The sequence below is a fragment of the Diabrotica undecimpunctata genome, chromosome 1 (genome assembly GCF_040954645.1).
Source record: "Diabrotica undecimpunctata isolate CICGRU chromosome 1, icDiaUnde3, whole genome shotgun sequence".
NCBI lineage: Eukaryota > Metazoa > Arthropoda > Insecta > Coleoptera > Chrysomelidae > Diabrotica > Diabrotica undecimpunctata.
The window spans coordinates 132,393,710-132,413,733 of record NC_092803.1 but is presented as its reverse complement, the minus strand read 5'-3'; the positions used below and the strand labels follow the sequence as shown (position 1 = coordinate 132,413,733).

The window sequence follows — 20,024 nt, the reverse complement described above, 5'->3', positions numbered from 1 at the left end:
GTAATTCCTTGCGTACAGTCAATTACTAATATTGTTAAAAATTTTGAGAGTTGTTATTGCTTCAAATATTGCAGAAAATATCTCGCTCCAGAAATGTCACCAGAAAAAGTTGAGGAAAGAGAATACCGGGACACACAAATTTGCGCAGCAATCGAGGTAGATTCAACAAGTTCAAGTAGAAGTGTTGCTAGATAGTTAGATGTTAGCAATGTTACTTTAACGAAAGTATTGAAAAAGCACGGTTACAAGATTTTTAAATATTCGAAAAAGCAGCAGCTTTATCCAGATGACTACTTTCGAAGAATGGAAGTTTCGTGAAACTCTAATAACGAAGGCTAATGATGAACCAAATTTTATTAAAACCATTTTATTCACTTATGAATTTTCTGTTTCGTAGTAGGGAGACATAGGGAGATTTTTTGTACTCAATACATGTCTACTTTTCTATGTGTTTTCATTTGACGAAGTTTTGAGCTTGTGGTTGCTTTGTTCAGCTTTGTGGTTGAGTCTTGAAGTTTAATTTTAAGTTATTGGTATGGGTTTCTATTATTACTTAACCTCTTTGTATTGCTTGATAACATGTTAATGGTGAACAATAATTGTAACAATAAAACACTGAAAACTTTGTTTTCAAACTTCCACAAAATTTATTTTAAATTCTTATCACTACAGCTGTTTCGGCTGATTGCCTTTCTCAAGTCTTGACTTGGCAACTTGAGAAAGGCAATCAGCCGAAACAGCTGTAGTGATAAGAATTTAAAATAAATTTTGTGGAAGTTTGAAAACAAAGTTTTCAGTGTTTTATTGTTACATAAAATGAATTTCCATCAAGTAACGGTCGAATCCATCAATTATGAACAATAATTGTCTACTTACTACTTATTTAGGTATGATTTAATATTTTCTTGAAATATTTTTTCACCCAAAGTAGATTGCATCATTCGTATAATGCTGGCACCTGAAATAAACAATTGGTGTGATAAAATATACTTGTACATATACAAATAAATATAACGCTATATACAAATTTATAACGAGTGATAGCATATAAATAGGAATCGACCAATATTATCAAAAATTGTAGATAGACTTTACAGGTCGGTGTTTTGTAATTAAGGAATTTTATTGGAGGTCCACAAAATAATCTGAACAAATCATTCATTCACACCGAACGAAAAATCCCAATGGATACACTCGTGCTAAAATATACTAGGTATTCGAGAAAGATCATTAGTGAGTGACGGAAATAAAGCCATGCCTATCTGCCTATATCTATATCTGCCGTAGTTGAAGACAAGACGTTAAAAACAAACAATTTTAGACCTCACGTGTCTTTTCCTCATTGGAGGTTGGTGACTAAAAGCAAAAAAGAATTCAAACAAAAGAAGTGAAGAGATAAGAAGGGTAATATATTGATAGAACAGAAAAAAAAACATGAAGATGGAATTCCTGAATGCGACCGAAAATGTATTAGATTATATTGATATACTAGATGTTCTTTTGTAATACTTCATTTAACGTTTTTTTATAAAAATATTGCTGTTAATTATGTGTTACTAATATGTCATTGGCTAAAAAAAAATTCTCCGCTACTGACACGCCGCTTAGTAAGACTGTGGTAAAACTCATAGGCACAGCTAAATTATACGATAACTTAAGGGACCATGCGTATGACTCATTATATTATTTTTTTGCTAGAGTATAGTACATTCTCGTAGACGGCTAATGTCCCAATTTTAGCGTAATCGTACTCGTAGTTTTATTTTGAACGTGTGTGGAAGCAAGCATGTCCACTGATTTTAGAAAAATGGAAAAGATAAATATCGGTCGTTGATTTGATTTTTGTTTTTGAAAGGGAAATCAAAGAGTGCTTGGATGCTGTATAAGGTGACTCTTTTCCTTCAAGGCAACAATCACAAATTAGTTTAGCGAGTTTTAAAGAGGTCGCACGTCGGTTTTTGATGAGCCACTCCCAGGTGCCCCGAAAACCGCTACCACGGAGGATTCTTCTTATGGTGCCTATCCGTTATGGATGTTAGACACTAACATGGCTATTCTGACTCTATTGACTGCTGTCCTAAACAGTTTGGTAGTGGTTAAGGTAAACCATTTTCGTAGGTTATTAAGTCAGGATTTTCTTCTTCTTCCTGGACCTCTTTTTCCATGCACCTTACCTTGAAGTATCGTCTGAAGTAGGTTATTGTTCATTACCGATTATATGGCCCAGGTATTCCAGTTGGCGACGTTTCATGGTTATGACTGGTTCGCGCTCTTTACCCATTCTGTGTAGAACTTTTTCGTTAGTAACTTTGTCTCTTTAGTTAAGGTCTATGACTTCACTCCATATAGAAAAAGAGAGAATACGTAGCATTTTCGTATAAGAACTTTTATTTCCAATTTCATATCGTGGCTGTTAAATTTTTTTTCATTTTAACTAGATCTTGGCTTCTCGATCTTTATTTTAATTTCCATCGATTGTTCTCACTGTTTGTTTAAATTTACACCCAAATAACAAAAGTTGGTGATTTGTGATATAGGTTGTTGATTAAATAATAATTGACCAGCTGTAATTTTAGATTTGCTTATAACATTGATTTTTTTTATGTTAAAATCCAGCCCAAACCTAGTACTCACTTTCGTTACCCTAGAGACAAGCATCTGCGGACCTTTCAGGCCACCTGCAAATTTCCTCGTCTCACGAAGGATAACGTGACAAAAATCTACGATCTCGTATTAGCAGACCGCTGGTTTGCGAGATAGTTCAGATAGTTGAGATATACAGGCATCCTGTATTAAATTTTGGGCATGAGAAAACTGAAGGCGCGTTGGTTGTCGCGTTTGCTCACTCCGGACAACAGGCTCAATCGTGTTACCACATCAGAATAGTGTTTGACGCTATTTAAGCGCAAAACATTGATTCAGTGGTACACATTAGAGACCAAGGAACAGTCGAAACTGTAAACTTCACCCGGTGAACGCTATCAGCCGGATAGGTGATTGCCACCGTTTTTACCGGATTCACAAGATGTGATTTACATAAACTGTCTAGAGAAGGGTAAAACGGTTACAGAATATTAATAATCTCCTGATTTGGTCCCGTATGACTTCTTTTTGTTTCCAATCTTGAAAAAGTCGCTCGCGATTTCCTTGCGATGTAGTATGCATGACAGTATCTTGTTTTTTTAGTATGCTTCTTTAAGAATAATTTAATAAACTGTTCACTGATATAACAATGATTAACTTATTTATAACTGAATCTAACTAAATTGGTCTAAGCCAAGGTCTTACTCAGCTGTGTTTCTTTATTTTCTATAAAACATCGCCTGGATACAGTAAGATTGATTAACATGTACGCTACCTCACTATGCCCTGATTTTGTGATGCTTGATTTCTTTTTTTAATTTCTGTGTGGTATTGTTGAAAATAGTTTTATATACAGAGTTTCTAGTCCTGTACCAGTTCAATTGCAATGTTATTGATAAAATAGTTGCCTAAAGTTCTTGGAAATATTTGATGTATTTTTCTAACTTGCTTGTTAGATATCATTGGTCGTTTTTTTCTATAGCTTTATTTAATTCTTTTGAGTTTTTAAATAAGCCAGATAGGTTAGTAGTTTTAGTAGTCCTTTTTATTTGCAATCGGAAGCTAACTGCTGATGTTCCTTTATCTACAAATCGTGGCAAGATTTATTTCTTTGTGATGAAGTTACTGAGGGTGAAGAAAATGTGGCAGTAATTACAGATGAGTGACGGCCGTAGCTCAGTGGCTATTGTGGCTTACCAAGCTGGACGACCCGGGGTTGATTCCCATCACTGTTACCAGAAATTTTTAAATTTTTAATTTACTTGAGACCTCACAGTGCTTCAGATGCCTCATAAATTAGTCCATTACTAGCTAGTTACAGATAAAACGTACAGAGGAAACAATTCCAGACCACGGTCTATAAACCCCTAATGCAATTACCATTAAAAGCTGAAAAGTCGACTGTCTTTGTTTAAAATTGGTACCAAGTTTTATTTTATATCTATTTGTAAATGACCTACCTTTAATAGCCTTAAAATTGCTGATTTTCTCCAGAGTTTTGGAAGTCATGGCAGTGTCCTCACTAATTGAAAGTTCTTCTTCACCTTGAATAGAATCTTGGTATAAAGCATCCTGAAGAATTTCGATTGCAAACTGATTTTCAGTCTCTAATTCCTGTAAAGTCTAAAATAAATGATGACATATTAAAACGCAGCAGTTACAAAGGTAACAAAAAATTGGATAATACTTCATATTTTAAAGGTCTTTAAGTTAAAGTAAATATTAAGTAAGAAACTAACATTAAAGAAATAAATTTAAAAAAGGAAAATAACATTTGTAAAATCCTATTTTTATGTGTTATATAATTTATATGAGAATATGTTATATAAAGATATAAATATAGAAAATCTTAGAGAAAATGTCTAAAATCATCTTTTATCCTATTTTGATTAACCAGAACCAAAGTATTCTATACATTGTCAGCCACATTTGCCTTAAGCATATTTATAGTTATTAATAAAAATAAGAAAGGTAAAACTAATGTTACGATAAATATTATGGCGCATAAAACTGTAAATATATTATTACTAATTCTTTTCTATTCTAGTCATTTCGGCGCTCAGTTGAAATACCTGTTTACCTGAATTCTGATGAGTCACCCACGATTCGAATTTCCAAAAGCAGGCCGAATAAAACCAGTATGAGCGACCTTCTCGGCTCTTCGATGGGAATCGCGGCAATTCCGGAACTAACGGCATTTTATATTTAAAGAGGAATTTTGTTGTAAACAGGACAGTTAGTTTTTGAACATCGCGTCGAGTTTTTAAAATGTAACGCACGTAGATAATTTATATAATTCTTAGTGTAAAATAAATTAGTTATATTGTACAAATAAAGACTTTAAATAAACTTATAAGTGTTATAAGTGTAGAACCTTTAATAATAAATAAAAACAATAAATTAGATTAACAATAACATAACAAGGGTGTCAAAAGTGGAATAGTAAATAAATAGTGAAAATGACTACGATTTATGAGCTCACAGTTACGAATTTAAGAAGACATCTCTAGGATAGAGAATTAGCTTCTAGCGGAAAAAAGGCTGAGCTAGTCCAACGACTAAAAAACGCTTTGGAGAATGAGTGTTTTAATCCAGAAACTTATATATTTGAAGATGCTGTCATCTCGTTGATTTCGAAATTAGAGAACAAAGTTTCTGGTGACATCGCATCATTCGAGAACAAAGTTTCTGGCGATATTTCGAAATTTTCTGGTGATGTGGCCAAAGTTAATATGCGATATGGTCACGAACATTTGGAGCATGTATATCAGTCGCAGCTTAAAAATCGAAGACAAAAGAAAGATGAGGCTCTTCAAGAATATGAGGTAGATATTGCCAAATTAGTACGATAATCTTATCCAACAGCTTCTGAAGACATGATGGAAAAGCTGGCCGTTCAAACGTTTATTGATGTTCTTCGTGATCATGAAATGCAGAGAACACTTCGATTAGCTCGTCACAAGACGCTGGTTGATGTCTTATCCGCCGCCCTCGAATACGAGTCAGCTACGCAGGCCTCTGGCGGGTACAGTAAAGTTAGGACTGTAAAAGAGGAAGGAGATGAAGATAAACTTGACCAGCTCGTTAATATGATGAAAAGTATGACATACAAGAAAACGAACACCATAAGATGCTGGAATTGTGGCGAAATAGGACACGTACGAAGTTCATGTTTCAAATCAAGAAACTAACCATCTGGAAAACTAGAACGCGTTGGCCTTAGGGGGGCAGCTTTGACCCGGAACTTTTCCAAAGAAAAAAAAATCCTGTTTTATCTTCTCCGGGATAAAGCAGACCTCGTTTAAAAACGAAAACAACTGATTGACCTAAGGGCAATAAATACAATGGCAATTCAAAATACAATACATAATATGTACCAGTATAGTAGGTAAACCAACTTTCTGTTGAAAATTACGAGTAGGACTTAAGATGTTATAGTAATGTATTAAGATAAATAACTTTTTAGAGAAATAACCAGTGAAGCGTTGATCAATGAGCTGCAAGCTAAAAAATTGTTTCTACAAGTAAAAAATATTTGAGTAGACTATTAAAATATTTGGGCTTTAAATTAACATGCACAACGAGCGTGTTTCTTAGGTAAATACCTGGAAAACAGTAATAGTACATATCCACGAGAAGTTGTATTGAGAAGCAAAAAGCTTCTATTAGCGAAAAAAGTCTCCTTTCACTGACTATGTCTCACTTTTTATTGTATCTAATAAAAAGTGAATGTCATTCTTACTCTTCTTCTTTTATAAGCTTCATTTTTGTTTTACATACTTTCTTGATCAAAGGCATATTTTTTTTCAGTTATTTATGAAATATTGTTAAAAAACGTGACTTTTTTCAATGAAAATTCGCTGTTTTCAACCATAAATAGCTCAAACAGTATTGACTTTCTTCTGAAAAAACTTTATAGAAGAAAAGTTGCTTGGAATTTAATTCTCTATCGATTCCCGTGGTTATTTTAAGCAAAAGAATTTCCACCTCAGAGAAGGAGCACACATCGGCATTATATAACTTTTGTTATTTAAGTATTTTTCCATTAACTCACCAAATTTCAAGTAAATCTGTTCAGTCCGACAAAATTGGGAGGTGAATAGTATGAGTGACTGGAGTATAACAACGCTTGCCGTCGGGATAACGCGGACTCGCTGACGTCAATGTCGTTCGTATAATTTATTTCATGGTAGTACTAAGTGCTATTGTCCGGTTGAGTCGACGCTAACGCGGCGCTGATAAGACGATGACATTAGCGCTCGTATAACAGGGTCCTATGCAAAAAAAGAGAAAATTCTACGCCCTTTTTAGTCAGTAAATAGTAAATTTCAATTATTCATTTATATATAATAGACTATATTTACTTACTAAATCTGGAAGATGATACTTAAAAAACGTGGTAAACCCCTCATTTAGCCAAACATCAGACCGCCGCTCAGGAGTTATATAATTGCCAAACCATTGATGAGCTATCTGTCCTGCCAAAGTTTGTATAATTCTTTGTTTTTGTTTAACGCTGGTTTTAGAGTCTTCATCAAGCAGATTCTCTTCTCTGAAATATTGGAAAGATTTGAGTACATTTTCTAAATATCTAAGAAAAGGAATATTAATAAAAACAGAAAGAAGAAAAATAGGTCATATTATATTTAGACTTTAGACGATTTAATCCTCCATAACAACACTCCCTTGTATGTTGTTATGTAATGTAAATATAGCAAGGAAATAAAGAAGGAAAAATTAAGGGGTAATGAGCCTAGTAAAGAGTAATAATTATTTGGGTAATTATTACATATTCCAAATTGATTAAAGAACAAATAAATTCATAGCTAGCAAGTAACGTATTTATTGTAAACATTTTACATTAAACAAAGATTAAAAACTCGACCCAGTTTAAATGTATTACACGAGTCTCAAATATCAGGCCACCACGGTTGTTTAAATCACTTTTAAAAAACATAGACCTCCGCTGAAAAATAACACGGGGACTCAGTCAGCAAAAAAACAATAACGCGACCTTGGTACTACGACTGAAAATTGAGAATACGGGCTTATAAAAAAACCAAACAAGCGGGCCAGCGGGAACTAGTGGGAAGTTGGCACTCTAGAGCGCCCCACGCAAGAAGTACGGGAGATCGGACGATACGCAGCCAGGGGGCGCGCTGTTGTAACTCGACGAGATAGTGTGGCGTAGAAGTGCCGGTATCTGGAGATTCGAAAGTTCGCGATAGTGCGCCGTTTTGACTTCTTAAAACTGACGGATCTCGAATCCCTGTAGGACTGGAGGCGTATTCATTAGCTAGAGCCTAAATACGCGAAGGTAACTAAGATCTATATACTAACCCAAGGTATATCTAATATACGGAATTGTCCGCCCTTTAATTCCTTGCTTTGTCTCTTTGTCTATTGGTCATAACTGATATTTTGTAGTATACAGTCTATTTAATACATTGTAAACTCGAAATTTGTTTTTTTTTTGTTATTCCCGGCCGTTACAGGTAGAGACTAGAAGAGATACACATTTCTGCTTATGCAGTGCTCCGGCTTCTAACGTAAGCCCATAGCCTCTCACTCTTTGCAGGACCTGAGACTGAGAAGTCCTTAATCCCCTTCCTCCCAAAATCTACCTACCTTCTTGTAAATCCGCGAGGGCGGAACCAGTCAGTCCAGGCTAGTGGAACCAGTAAGCCTTGCCCCGCTCGCAGGGATAAGTATCCCCTAAGAATTGTAGATGCATTGATAAGGATATTGGGACAGACGTCTTCTACAATGGTGACAGCATTTATTAGAGTGGTGACAATTTATTGGAGTGGTTTATTAGATTTATTACAGTTTCAATCCTTAATTATTAGAGTTATATGTTAAGATGATAGTAAATAGGTATCACTTGAACATGACATACTTGAAAAGTACCTACCTGACCAAAACATTAGCACAGGAACAGAAAATATTTTATTTACAATAATGTATTAGATACTGTTCTGAAGCTATTTTCTTGTGGCATCTTAAAGCAATTATTATTTTAATGGGAATAAGCCACAATTGAAGTTTAAAATAAGTTTATTGACGTTTCAATTTCCACTTCGGAAATCGTTCTCAAAATTAATTATTAATGTTTGTATTTTGAGAACGATTTCCGAAGTGGAAATTGAAACGTCAATCAACTTATTTTAAACTTCAATTGTGGCTTATTCCCGTTGAAATAGTAATTGTATTAGTTACAACAGTTATATATTACTAATATTCGAAAAGAAGTAAAAATACTTTAGATGAAAAGGTTCTAGATTGAACAATTGTCGAAGAATATAATTGATCAGTTGATGCAGAATAAATTGTTCCTTATGGGTGAATGTTATACCCTGTGTATCGATATGAAGTGAAATATTGAACCTATCAAAACCAATCTTAATATAACAACATAAATATTGCATAATTTTTAATACAATCGAATGTATTCTAATTATCTTGTTGAGTCCTCATGTAAATATGCAAATTGTAGATCACAAAACCGGTAGCCGCAAGTTCTTCCATAAACGAATTACGAGCGAGAACTTTTTTTAACCTTATGTATTTCATATAGCTTCGCAATACTGGTTATCTTTGGTTTGGTTTTTACTGCTTTCTCTAATATTTCATATTTAACAAGCCTTTATATTTTTGTCTTTTGGTCTAGATGATGGTGTGTATTTATTTTCTGTACTGTATTGCCAACAACCCATATGTTACCTTTCACACAAATTTCTGCATATTTATCTGATTAAGATGATGATGATGGACTGGGTATTATTTTTCACAAACCTTAATTCACTTATTCTAAATTCCCTTTACTTTCTGCTTTTGTAAACTGCGTTTTAATTTTCTCTGGAATCGGGGCTTCGTCTAGGTTTCTCATTGTGATCGTAGCAAACATATTTTCCTATTCGAGCTTCCTAACTATTTCCCTCTCCATTTTGATTGACTATTATTTCGTATGTGTATCTTTTTTTCTGTTTGTATGGTACGTGAAGATGTTTCCAATTCTCGCACAGTGATCTCGCTCGCATTCTATATCTTCTATTGTGCTCTTATCCAAATTGTGGAAGGCAATCTTTTGTTAAGTTTCTTTTAGTAAGTGCTTTACTTTCAGTAATATGCGCCACAATTGTTTACCCTCGTCCTCATATGTTCCTAGAATAATTTGTTAGGTAGTCACACCTTTGGTAGTCACAGGCAAATGAAGAGGAATTCCAAAAGGTCTTCGCAAATATGTCCAAATCAAATCGTTCACATAATCAAGATCAAATTGACATTAACAAAAATATAAATAAAAACCTTCTCGAAGCCGGATTGCAGGTCGCAAAGAAAACAAGAACTAAAGCAGACAAAATAAGCATCGAAGCTAAAAAATTAATCAAGGAAAGAAGACAACTACTTGCGAAAAACAAACGCCATATTTAAGCATGCGTAGAAATTAATAAAAACATTAAAAAATGACTAAAACGTGACATAAAAAAATGAAACAAGAACTCAATAGAGCAAGTCATTGACAACAACGAAGGCCTAAAATGTCTAAGGTCAACACTAAGAGTTCAAAAATTATCAAAATTAAAGACACCAATAATAAGGAAGAGAAGGATAAATATAAAACAACAAAGATAGTCGAAGACTTCTGCAAAGCCTTGTATATCTCGCAAAGTCAGCCTAATGGATCAACAAAAGAGAACGTCAAAAGTAAAATAGAAAACGTAAGATCAGAAGTACTACCAAATATAGAGGAATTCGAAATAGAAACAGCTTAAAAAGAACTGAAAAAGCTCCAGGATACGACGGTATAATCGCCGAGCTCTTAAAAACAAGTAAGATATAGATATAATAGATGTCTCCATAATAGCAAAATCTCTAAAGACTGAAATGATAGTCTAGTAATACTCTTACACAAAAAAAGGGACAAATGTGACCTAAAGAATTATAGACCCATATCGTTGCTCGTTATACGGCATGGAGACATGGACGTTGAAAATATCTTGCATTAACAAGTTGGAAGCCTTCGAAATGTTGACCTTGCGAAGAATGTTCCGCATACCATGGACAGATAGGGTGAGAAACGAGGAAGTCCTAAGAAGAGCAAATACTGAGAGAGAATTGCTCAGCTTGATCAAGGCACGAAAGATTGGATACCTGGGCCACATCCTGAGAGGGGAAAAATACGCAATCCCTCAACTAATTATCCAAGGAAAGATTGGGGGCAAGAGAGGAGTAGGTCGCAAACAAATGTCGTGGCTGCGAAATATAAAGAACTGGACAGGCGTAACTAACACTGGCAAACTTTTGCATGCCGCAAAAGACAGACGTCTGACCTTAAGATAATTCGCCAACGCACTATAGGTGCACGGCACCATAAGAAGAAGATCGTTGCTCAGTCAAGTATACCAACCGGTTGAAAAGGCTGGCTTTCACAAAGGACATAGTACATCAAACCATCTGCTGACAATGAGAACACTGATACAAAATGCAAATGGGTACGAACTACCCGTATTTCTTGTTTCATAGACTATGAAAAGGCATTTGATAGTATCAAGATTGGTCATAGAAGAGTAGATTCGAGATATAGGCACTAATTCTTAAATTTACAACTTATGGGATAAAGTAATATGTCCAGCTAAAGAACTGTCGATAGCATTTCAATCAAACTGCAGATTATAATGTCGTTTAAAATATTTATAACCCGAATCCCGAAGACGGCGAATTCACCGCCTGTGGAGAGAAGATATTCACTGACTAGCCGTGTTGCACGTGCTGCTCTTGCGTAAGCGTTATAGACGTATATAGACGTTTTATTTTCTTCTGAGGCGAAAATTTGAAGCGCCCCTCAACTACTACGAGGAACGCAAAATAATTACTTTGGAGACAATGAACTAAAACTTCGAAGAGAATATAAAAAAATAGCTTTTTTATTTTAAATGGGTATTATGTCAAAATGTATAAATCACAATTTGAAATAAGTAATTTATAATAATAACTATCACCAACGAAAAGTTTCGCATACTATAATTTGCTATGCATCTGTAGATCAACGGTACATAATAAACTAAATGCTGAAAATATAATAACCCGTATTAGGGAGCTGTCTGGTACAAAATATATAGCAATAATAGCAATATTATAGTACTTACTGCCGATACAAGGATTATTATTAAATTATTATTTTAGTAATATTCCTTCTATCGACATGTAAGTAATATTTATTTAATTTCAATTTTACTAAATCATTTTTCACTTAATTTGTTATTTAATTAATTTGTATTTTTCAACATTTAGTTTACCATGTACCGTTGATCTGAAGATGCATAGCAATTTATAGTATGCGAAACCGGTCGTTGGTGGTAGAATAAATTGATTGTGAGTAAGTCTTATTATTATTTCTTTTTACCTATTTGAAATGGACTCACACAGGCAACATATTCAAGATTTAAATAATTTATTATTGTACATTTGAAGAGGTTAGGCGGCGCCTACCTTGCCTACCCCAGCGTTCCGCCCTTGATATCTCGTCTATTTTCTTCTAAAAGCCAATCACAAAATACTATACGTTTAGGATGGTTTTGTGGAACTAATTCTTGAAATCCTGTTAGATGTAGGAAGTGATGTAACTATTCCTTAATATTTCTCCACGATTTCATACGACAGACCCCTAATTCATCAGCTATTACCCTCATGTTTATTTCTGCGTGCTCATTGTTTTTTTGAAGTGACTGTTTCTCTTAAATGGATAAATTCCTAGGACTATGCACCCGTCCGGTAAATTTTATCAGGGTATCGAACTGCAGAACGCTTTGCTGCCGTCGCATAATTCCCTTGACATTACTCTAATTAAAAATTAAAAAAAAAGGTACATTTTGTAGGCATTTACAAAAATAACAATTATAATTGTCCAACTTCCACAGAAATGTACACGTTAAAACTAATATTTTAATCTTTGAAGATATTTTTGGCACAAGAAATTCACCAAGGAACGTCAAAAATTACAGATATGTATATATTATAGGTATATATAGGAACAATAGGTATTTCATTCTATTGTTGTCCAGTTTTTACTACTACTACTAAGGATTTTCACAGTTTTCACCTTCACTCAACCGTTTTCTCCAATTTTCCCTGTCATTCCAGTCTCCATCTCGCAGGGTTCTTTTCTCCATAGCCTCGTCGATTTCATCTCTGAATGACCTTCGGGGTCTTCCTCTCTTTCTTCTTCCAATCGGGCTCCATTCTGTGATTTTGTTTATCCAGCGTCCTCTGTCCGCTCTTCTGACGTGGCCGTACCAGGATAGTCTCTTCTCCTCTATATAGTCGATTATGTCTGATTGCACTCCCATTCTCCGCTTAATCTCTGCGTTTTCAATTATGTCTCTTTTTGTAAGTCTACAGTTTCTCCTCAGGAACTCCATTTCTACTGCTCTTATTCTACCTCTATTTCTCTTGTTTATTGTCCAGTTTTCGGACCCATATGTCAGGATACTTCTTGTCAGGGTGTTATATATTCTCTTTTTTGTCTTTATCGTAATGTTCTTATCCCACAACACTGAGTTTAGTTGTCTTATACAGTTTCTTGTTTGTCTCAGTCTGTTGTTTATATCTTCTTCTGTTGTTCCCTGGTTCGATATTATGGTTCCTAAATACTTGAATTTATCTGTTCCATTTATTTGTCTTCCCTCGTCTATCTCTAGGTTTCTCATATCCTTGTTTTCTGTTGTTAGGTATTCGGTTTTCTCTAAGTTTATTTCCATTCCGTTGTTTTTATATTCTTCTTCTAGTTTTCTGAGCATAAAGCTGAGATCTTCTTCATCTTGTGCGATGACTACTTGATCGTCGGCAAAACTTAAGGTGTATAGGTATTCGTCTCTTACTGGTATGCCCATTCCTTCGCACTTTCTCCTCCATGGTTTGAGTGTCTTTTCCAAGAATATTTTAAACAGAGTAGGGGACGTAGCACAGCCTTGTAGAAGTCCTTTTGTCGTCTTAAATGGATTGCAGGCTTTATTTCCACATTTAATAGCTATTTTGTTTTCTTTGTATAGTGCTTTAACTGCTTTTATTAGTGTTTGTCGGATTCCGAGATCATTCATTGCTTCTCATAATTTGACTCTAGGTATTGAGTCATATGCTTTTTTTAGATCAACAAAGGCCAGATGGACCGGTCTACCTGTTGCCATTTTCTTCTCTATCAGTTGTTCTAATGTGTACGTATGATCTAGGCATGATTTTCCTACTGTGAACCCTGCTTGGTCTTCTCCAATTTTTCCTATTATTTAAGTTTCTAGTTTTTCTTTAATAATTTTCCCGTAAAGTCTACCTACCGACGATATTATACTAATTCCTCTATAGTTTTCACATTTTTTCCTATTTCCTTTCTTATGTATGGATGTGATGTATGCTTGTGTCCATTCCGCAGGTATTTCTTCTCCATTTAGTCCTCTTTCGAACATTCTATGTAGCATGCGGAATAACTTTTCCGTTCCGTTTTTAATTAGTTCGATTGGTATTCCTCCGGGTCCTTTGGCTTTTTTGTTCTTCAATGTCTTGATTGCTCTCTTAACTTCTGCCAGGCTTATTTCTATCTGGTCGTATGCCCCATTTCCTGCATGTTCTATATTCTCTTCCTGAAATTGGGGACGGTTTTCTGTAAGTAGTTCTACGTAGTATTCTTGCCACTCGTTTTCACTAATTTTGCCGATCTGGGTTTTCTCTGTCTTATTTCGTTGAAGTGCTTTTAATATTCGCCATGATTCTGAATTTATCGTTCCTCCGATATGTCGTTCTATCTCTGTGCATGCTTGTTTCCATCGTTCGTTCATTTCATTTGTTACTCTTTTCTTTACCTCTCTGTTTTTCGCTCTATATAGGTCTAAGTCTTCCTGTTTTTTGGTGTTTAGGTATTTTATGTGTAGTTTTTTCTTTTCTTTTATGCATTTCAATGTGTCTTCCCTTAATTTGATATTCTGATGGGTGCTCCTTTGGTCGTCTTCTCCAAGAGCTTCTAAGGCCGCTGAAATCAGGCAGGTTTTTATGTGTTCATGCATTTATCTAACGTGTCATATCTGAATTCTTCTAGTTTTTGGTCTAGTCTTCTTTTGTATAAATCTTTTATTGATTCTTCCTGCAATAGATGTAATTTGAGCCTCTTTTCGTTTATTGTCGTTCCCGTTGTAACAATCGATGTATGTTTTTGTTTTGTCCAGATATAGGGGAATTCCATCCATGCCACCACAAGTTTGTGATCTGTTCCACACTCTGCCCCTCTTTTCACTCTGGTGTCTTTCACTTTGATGGAGCTTTTGTGGGTCATGATAATGTAGTCAATAATGGATCTTAGTTTTCTTGTCTCTTGAGTCCATGTGTACTTATGTATATTTTTGTGTTTGTAGAATCCGTTCATAATTTTCAAATCATTTACTTCACATAGTTCTACCAATCTTTCTCCGTTGTCGTTAATTGTGTCTTCTCCAAATGGACCAACTGTTCTGTCATTGTCTTTTCTTCCGACTCTTTCATTTAGATCCCCCACTATTATTATTTCTGTTTAGGTTTTCTCTTATCCATTTGTTCTTGAAGTTGTTCGATAAATCGTTCTTTCTCATTGGCTGGACTGTCTTCCGTTGGACCGTATGTTGCTAGTATTATAATTTCTCTGCCATACATCTTGATTTTCAGTTTGGCAATTCTCTCGTTTATGGGTTCCCAATCGTCTATAGATTTTTCCCATTTCTTCTTTAGTAGAATTTCAACTCCAGCTTTTGCGCGGTCTTTTTTTTCTACTCCGCTCCAACAATGGATTAGTTCCCCTATTCTTTCCGTGCCGTTTCCTTTCTTTTTTACTTCCGTTGTGACGAGGATATCGAGATTCATCTTTTCGAATTCTGATGTTACTTCACTGGCTTTTGTTCTCCAGCCCTGCACATTCCATGTGCCGATTCTTAGTTTTCTAAGCAGAAGTGCCCCCCCCGTATCCGATGGAGCTCCCTCCTTCGGAGGTGTGGATTGCCACCCGGGGATTAATTTTAAAATTTTTCATTTCTGCCAATTGTTCGTTAGCCCTTGGATTTTTTTAAGTATGCTAGGTTGCTAACGCCTAACGCCACAACCCCCTCTTGGAGGACCTATTGTTCAGCCGCCCACTCTGGGTCAGACGCTGTTTGCAGCCGCCCACTCTGGGTCAGACGCTCCAGTTTTTAATCCAATATTATACTACCAAAAGAATGGGGGTGGGAGGTTTAGAGAAATATCTAGAAAAAATTTTCTAGATATATATTCTACTTTTCTAGATCTAAATATCTAGAAAAATCTTAATACCTCTTGACTTTTTAAGGGTACAATTTTACATGTAGGTAAGTTAGACCAAATCGACTTATTTTTATCGCTAAAAATTGTGGTATAATTTATGACCAATATTTTTGTGGCACCCTGTCTGCAGTCTATGTTGGTTCGGTTGTGTCATTTAATTTTGACTATTTCTGTGATTTGCAATATTCTACGACGTTTTCTAACACCTAATCGCCACTACTCTCGATCCATCCATAGATCATCTTTCAAGATTTTATTCCCTGAAGCATTGATTCAAAACTATTATACAGTGTATTGTTATGATAAATATTATGACGCATAATACTGTAAACATATTAACCCATTCGTCTTTTCTAGATCATAAATATAGGTACGTGCCGGCAGAAATTTTTAGGGGTCCCCTCCGATATAAAAAACCTGCTTTTGATGGAGTTCCTTCGATGGAAGGTCATCGATTCTTAATTCTCATTCCGTAATTCCAGAACTAACGGTTATTTATATATATGAGACATTTTAGTTTTTGGGAACAGTTAGTTTTTGAACATCGCGTCGAGTTTTTAAAATGTAACGCACGTATTGTAATAAATGTAGATAAATTATATAATTATTAGTGTGAAATAAATTAGTTATATTGTACAAATAAAGACTTTAAATAAACTTGTAAGTATTATAAGTGTAGAAGCTTTGATAATAAATAAAAACAATAAATTAGATTAATAAAAATATAACAGTGTGTACCTAACTACTATGAATGGACTTACATTTTTAAAACAAGACTAGAAGGTTTACCCCATTGGCATTTAATACATATTCTTTTAGTTTAAAGATGTTTACTATTTATTTTATATTTATATTTATACTTGTTTACTTATTGTATTACTTCTTATCAGATTTTATTGCATCCCTTACTTTCTCAATATACGTCCCCGTTTATGATGTAACCATGTAAGAAGTACTTCAGTTATAATAACCGTATTTTTTAGAACGGTTTAGTTCCGTTCCTTATGTGTGTTCTTTAATTTTTTATAGTTGTTAAAAAGCAAATAGTGAAGCTAAGATTTATTATAAAGATATACCTTTCAATCAAAAGACCCCAACTATTTTCCTTTCCAAAATTTAAGTGATCTGTTGCTACTACATAGAGTTGGAGATTGCCCATATCGTTATATTTTATTCCTGTAAACTCTCCCATAGAATTGATTAAATCAGATCCATGTTTTAAAGCAATTTCTGTATAGTTTTTCAGTTCAGGTTTAGTAAAGACGCTATATGTATACTCCTGATCTGCTGTCGTCATTTGAGCAAAGTTGGAAATGAAGAAACCTAATGATTGTGTTGACATTACCGGTGTTTCGTCAAATTCAACAGTTATCCTAAAAAGGTTTGAAAATTATTTTTTATTTGTAATAATTTTAAACAATAATTGATTAAATGATCCGATAATTCCAAAGATTATAAAATATTATTATTGATAAATTAAAGATTATTGATAAACTTTGATCATAAGCTTACCCATCTGTGGTATGAACCTTTCCTGTAATAGGAGTATTTCCAATAATTTCGAACGTATCAGGATAACTAATAAAAATATGAAATATTGATTTAAAGTTTGGCTCGTCAAAACATGGGAATACTCGTCTAGCAAAAGTTGGATATAATTGACTAAATGTGGCGATTTGTTTGAGATTGTCAGCTTCGTAAGTAGTGTTGTAAAGTCCTCCATCATAACTAAAACAAAAAATAGTTTTTATTAGAATTTGATCTAGTTCAGGCATACAAAAAGTTCAGAAAATTGTAACGTTAACAATAAAAAAAAAATGTGATAATAAGAGAAACTTAACTATGAATACCTATGGTTTACAATGACGAAAGAGCGTTAAGAGAATAAGAGATTGAACTTCTTCTTTTTCTTTAGGTGCTGTCTTCTATCGAAGGTTGGCGATCACCATGATTTTTTTAACTGTTCTGTTTGTTTTGAAAGTATTAAAAAGACTTTTTCATACGTGTCTCTGTCTACGTAAGATATTCTCAGGATTCTATATTTAAAGTCAATTTGTAACTTTACGTTAAAGTCGATTTTATGTAATCGAATGAACAATCTTCCAACAAAGTCGTTCTAGAACGTAACTCAAAAATTTAAAAAGCAGTCTAAAAGTTATTAAAACCTCTAGTATTAAATAATAGAATAATCCAGGATCATTTCCGTTACGCTCTACCTTGGTACTGATGTTGCTGTTGCCCGACATTAGAGTAGGATATGCGAAGGGACATTTTGGTAATTAGATAGTTCTAGAGTATAATTTCTCCCAGGTAGGGGGAGATTGGGAGATAATGAAGGCTCACGTGGGTAGAGTCGCATCATTGAAGTAGATATAATTTATACCGGGAACGTAAAAGGGTATTTTCCCACTATCCCAAGGGATTGAACACAGGCTAGAAAAACCAAAGACAGCAATTAGCCAACACAAACAAAAATCAAAGTCGAAGGACTAAATACGGAATCCACGGAATATTTATACAGGAAAAGAATATCAGAGAAGATCGCTGGGAATGAAATATTAGGAAACGATAACATCGATGAAAGCTGGGAAAAAATTAAAAATAACATAATTAATGCAGCAACAGAATCACTTGGAGAGAGGAAAGTAACGAACACTAACATATCAAAAAAAGAAAACATTATGTTTTAGAGAAGAAGTAAGGACAAAATGTAAAGAAAAGAAGAAAGCCTTTTTATAATACCAAACACAACTAACACAACAGGCATAAAACCACTATAAACGAATCAGAAATAAAACAAATACTTTATAAGGAACTAATACGGAACACAAAAATGAATACGGAAAATATGAAAAAGGACAAAAAAAAGAGATAAAAGAACTAATAAAAGCGAAACACATTCAGCACATGGGCAAACGAGTTTCGATCCCTACTTGCTAAAGGTGACGATAATGAACCACCAACACCAGAGGTGACGACAAACGAAGAAATAAATATTGAGGAGGAAGAGGTAAAGGAAGCATTAAGGAAATTAAAAATAGAAAATCACCACGAGAGGACAAAATACCGAAAAAACTCCCAAAGTACGGAGAACCAGATCTGACAAAACAACTATTAAAACTAATCCAAAAAATAATAGAACAAAACAGAATTTCTCATGAATGGAGATCAAGCATCCTAATACCTCTTTTAGAAAATCGGACACAAACGGACACGCAGAATCACAGAGAGTTTTAGTTATTACACACAATACTAAAATTAACAACCAAACTGATATTAAATAAACTGAATTGCAATTATAACACTAGCAGAAGAACAACAAGGTTCTAGGTTGGAAATATCATGCACCGATGCTATATTTATAATAAGGCAGGTGCAAGAGAAATCATTAGAATACAACATATCGGTATATCTATATTTTGTGGACCTTAAGAAGGCATTTGTCCAGATCAAATTAAAGGACGTTATCCAATTATTGTAAACAAGAGAGATACCTCTAGGAATAATTAAAACGATCGAAAATATATACCAAGACAATAGAATAAAAGTAAAAGTATAAGAAGAACTAACTGACCCTATTGAAGCTGGCAAAAGAATAAGACAGGGAGATTCCTCGAGTCCAATATTGTTCAACCTGATTATGGATAAAATAATAAAAAAAAGAACTAAAAAAGAATACCAAATGGGAGAAAAACAACTTAAAAGAATCTGCTATGCAGACGACTCAACACTACTCTCTTAAAGTGAAGATGATTTACAATATATGCTGCACCAATTTAATATAACCACCAGAAAATTTAACATGTTAATTTCCCAAAAAAAACCAAATGCATGGTTATTACAGAAAATTTCTTCTTCTTCTTATGGTGCCCTATCGAATTAGTGGATGTTGGCGACAATTCTGGCATACTCCTCTCGGTCTTGTGTGGCTCTAAAGAGTGCATGGGCATCGACGTTTGTCCAATCCCTTATGTTTTTAAGCCATGAGTATTTCTTTCTTCCGATGCCCCGTTTTCCTTCTATCTTCCCTTCGATAATAAGCTTTAAGAACTGGTACTTTGAATTTCGAAATATATTACCCAGATAAGCAGTTTTTCTTCTTTTTATTATTGGCAGCAATTCTCGTT

The 20,024-nt window shown here is 34.4% G+C and overlaps 1 protein-coding gene across 2 annotated transcripts in view; it reads right to left on the bottom strand.

Moving 5' to 3' along the window:
• LOC140431921 (aminopeptidase N-like) overlaps positions 1 to 20,024 on the bottom strand; it is an 89,507-nt gene that overhangs the window by 41,588 nt on the left and 27,895 nt on the right. For both annotated transcript variants that reach the window (XM_072519792.1, XM_072519796.1), the window contains exons 3-7: positions 17,410 to 17,625; positions 16,974 to 17,270; positions 6,952 to 7,135; positions 4,044 to 4,206; positions 877 to 958 (exon numbers count right to left, since the gene is read on the bottom strand). In XM_072519792.1, the coding sequence (XP_072375893.1) occupies positions 877 to 958; positions 4,044 to 4,206; positions 6,952 to 7,135; positions 16,974 to 17,270; positions 17,410 to 17,625 (942 nt within the window). The remainder of the gene's footprint in view (positions 1 to 876; positions 959 to 4,043; positions 4,207 to 6,951; positions 7,136 to 16,973; positions 17,271 to 17,409; positions 17,626 to 20,024) is intronic.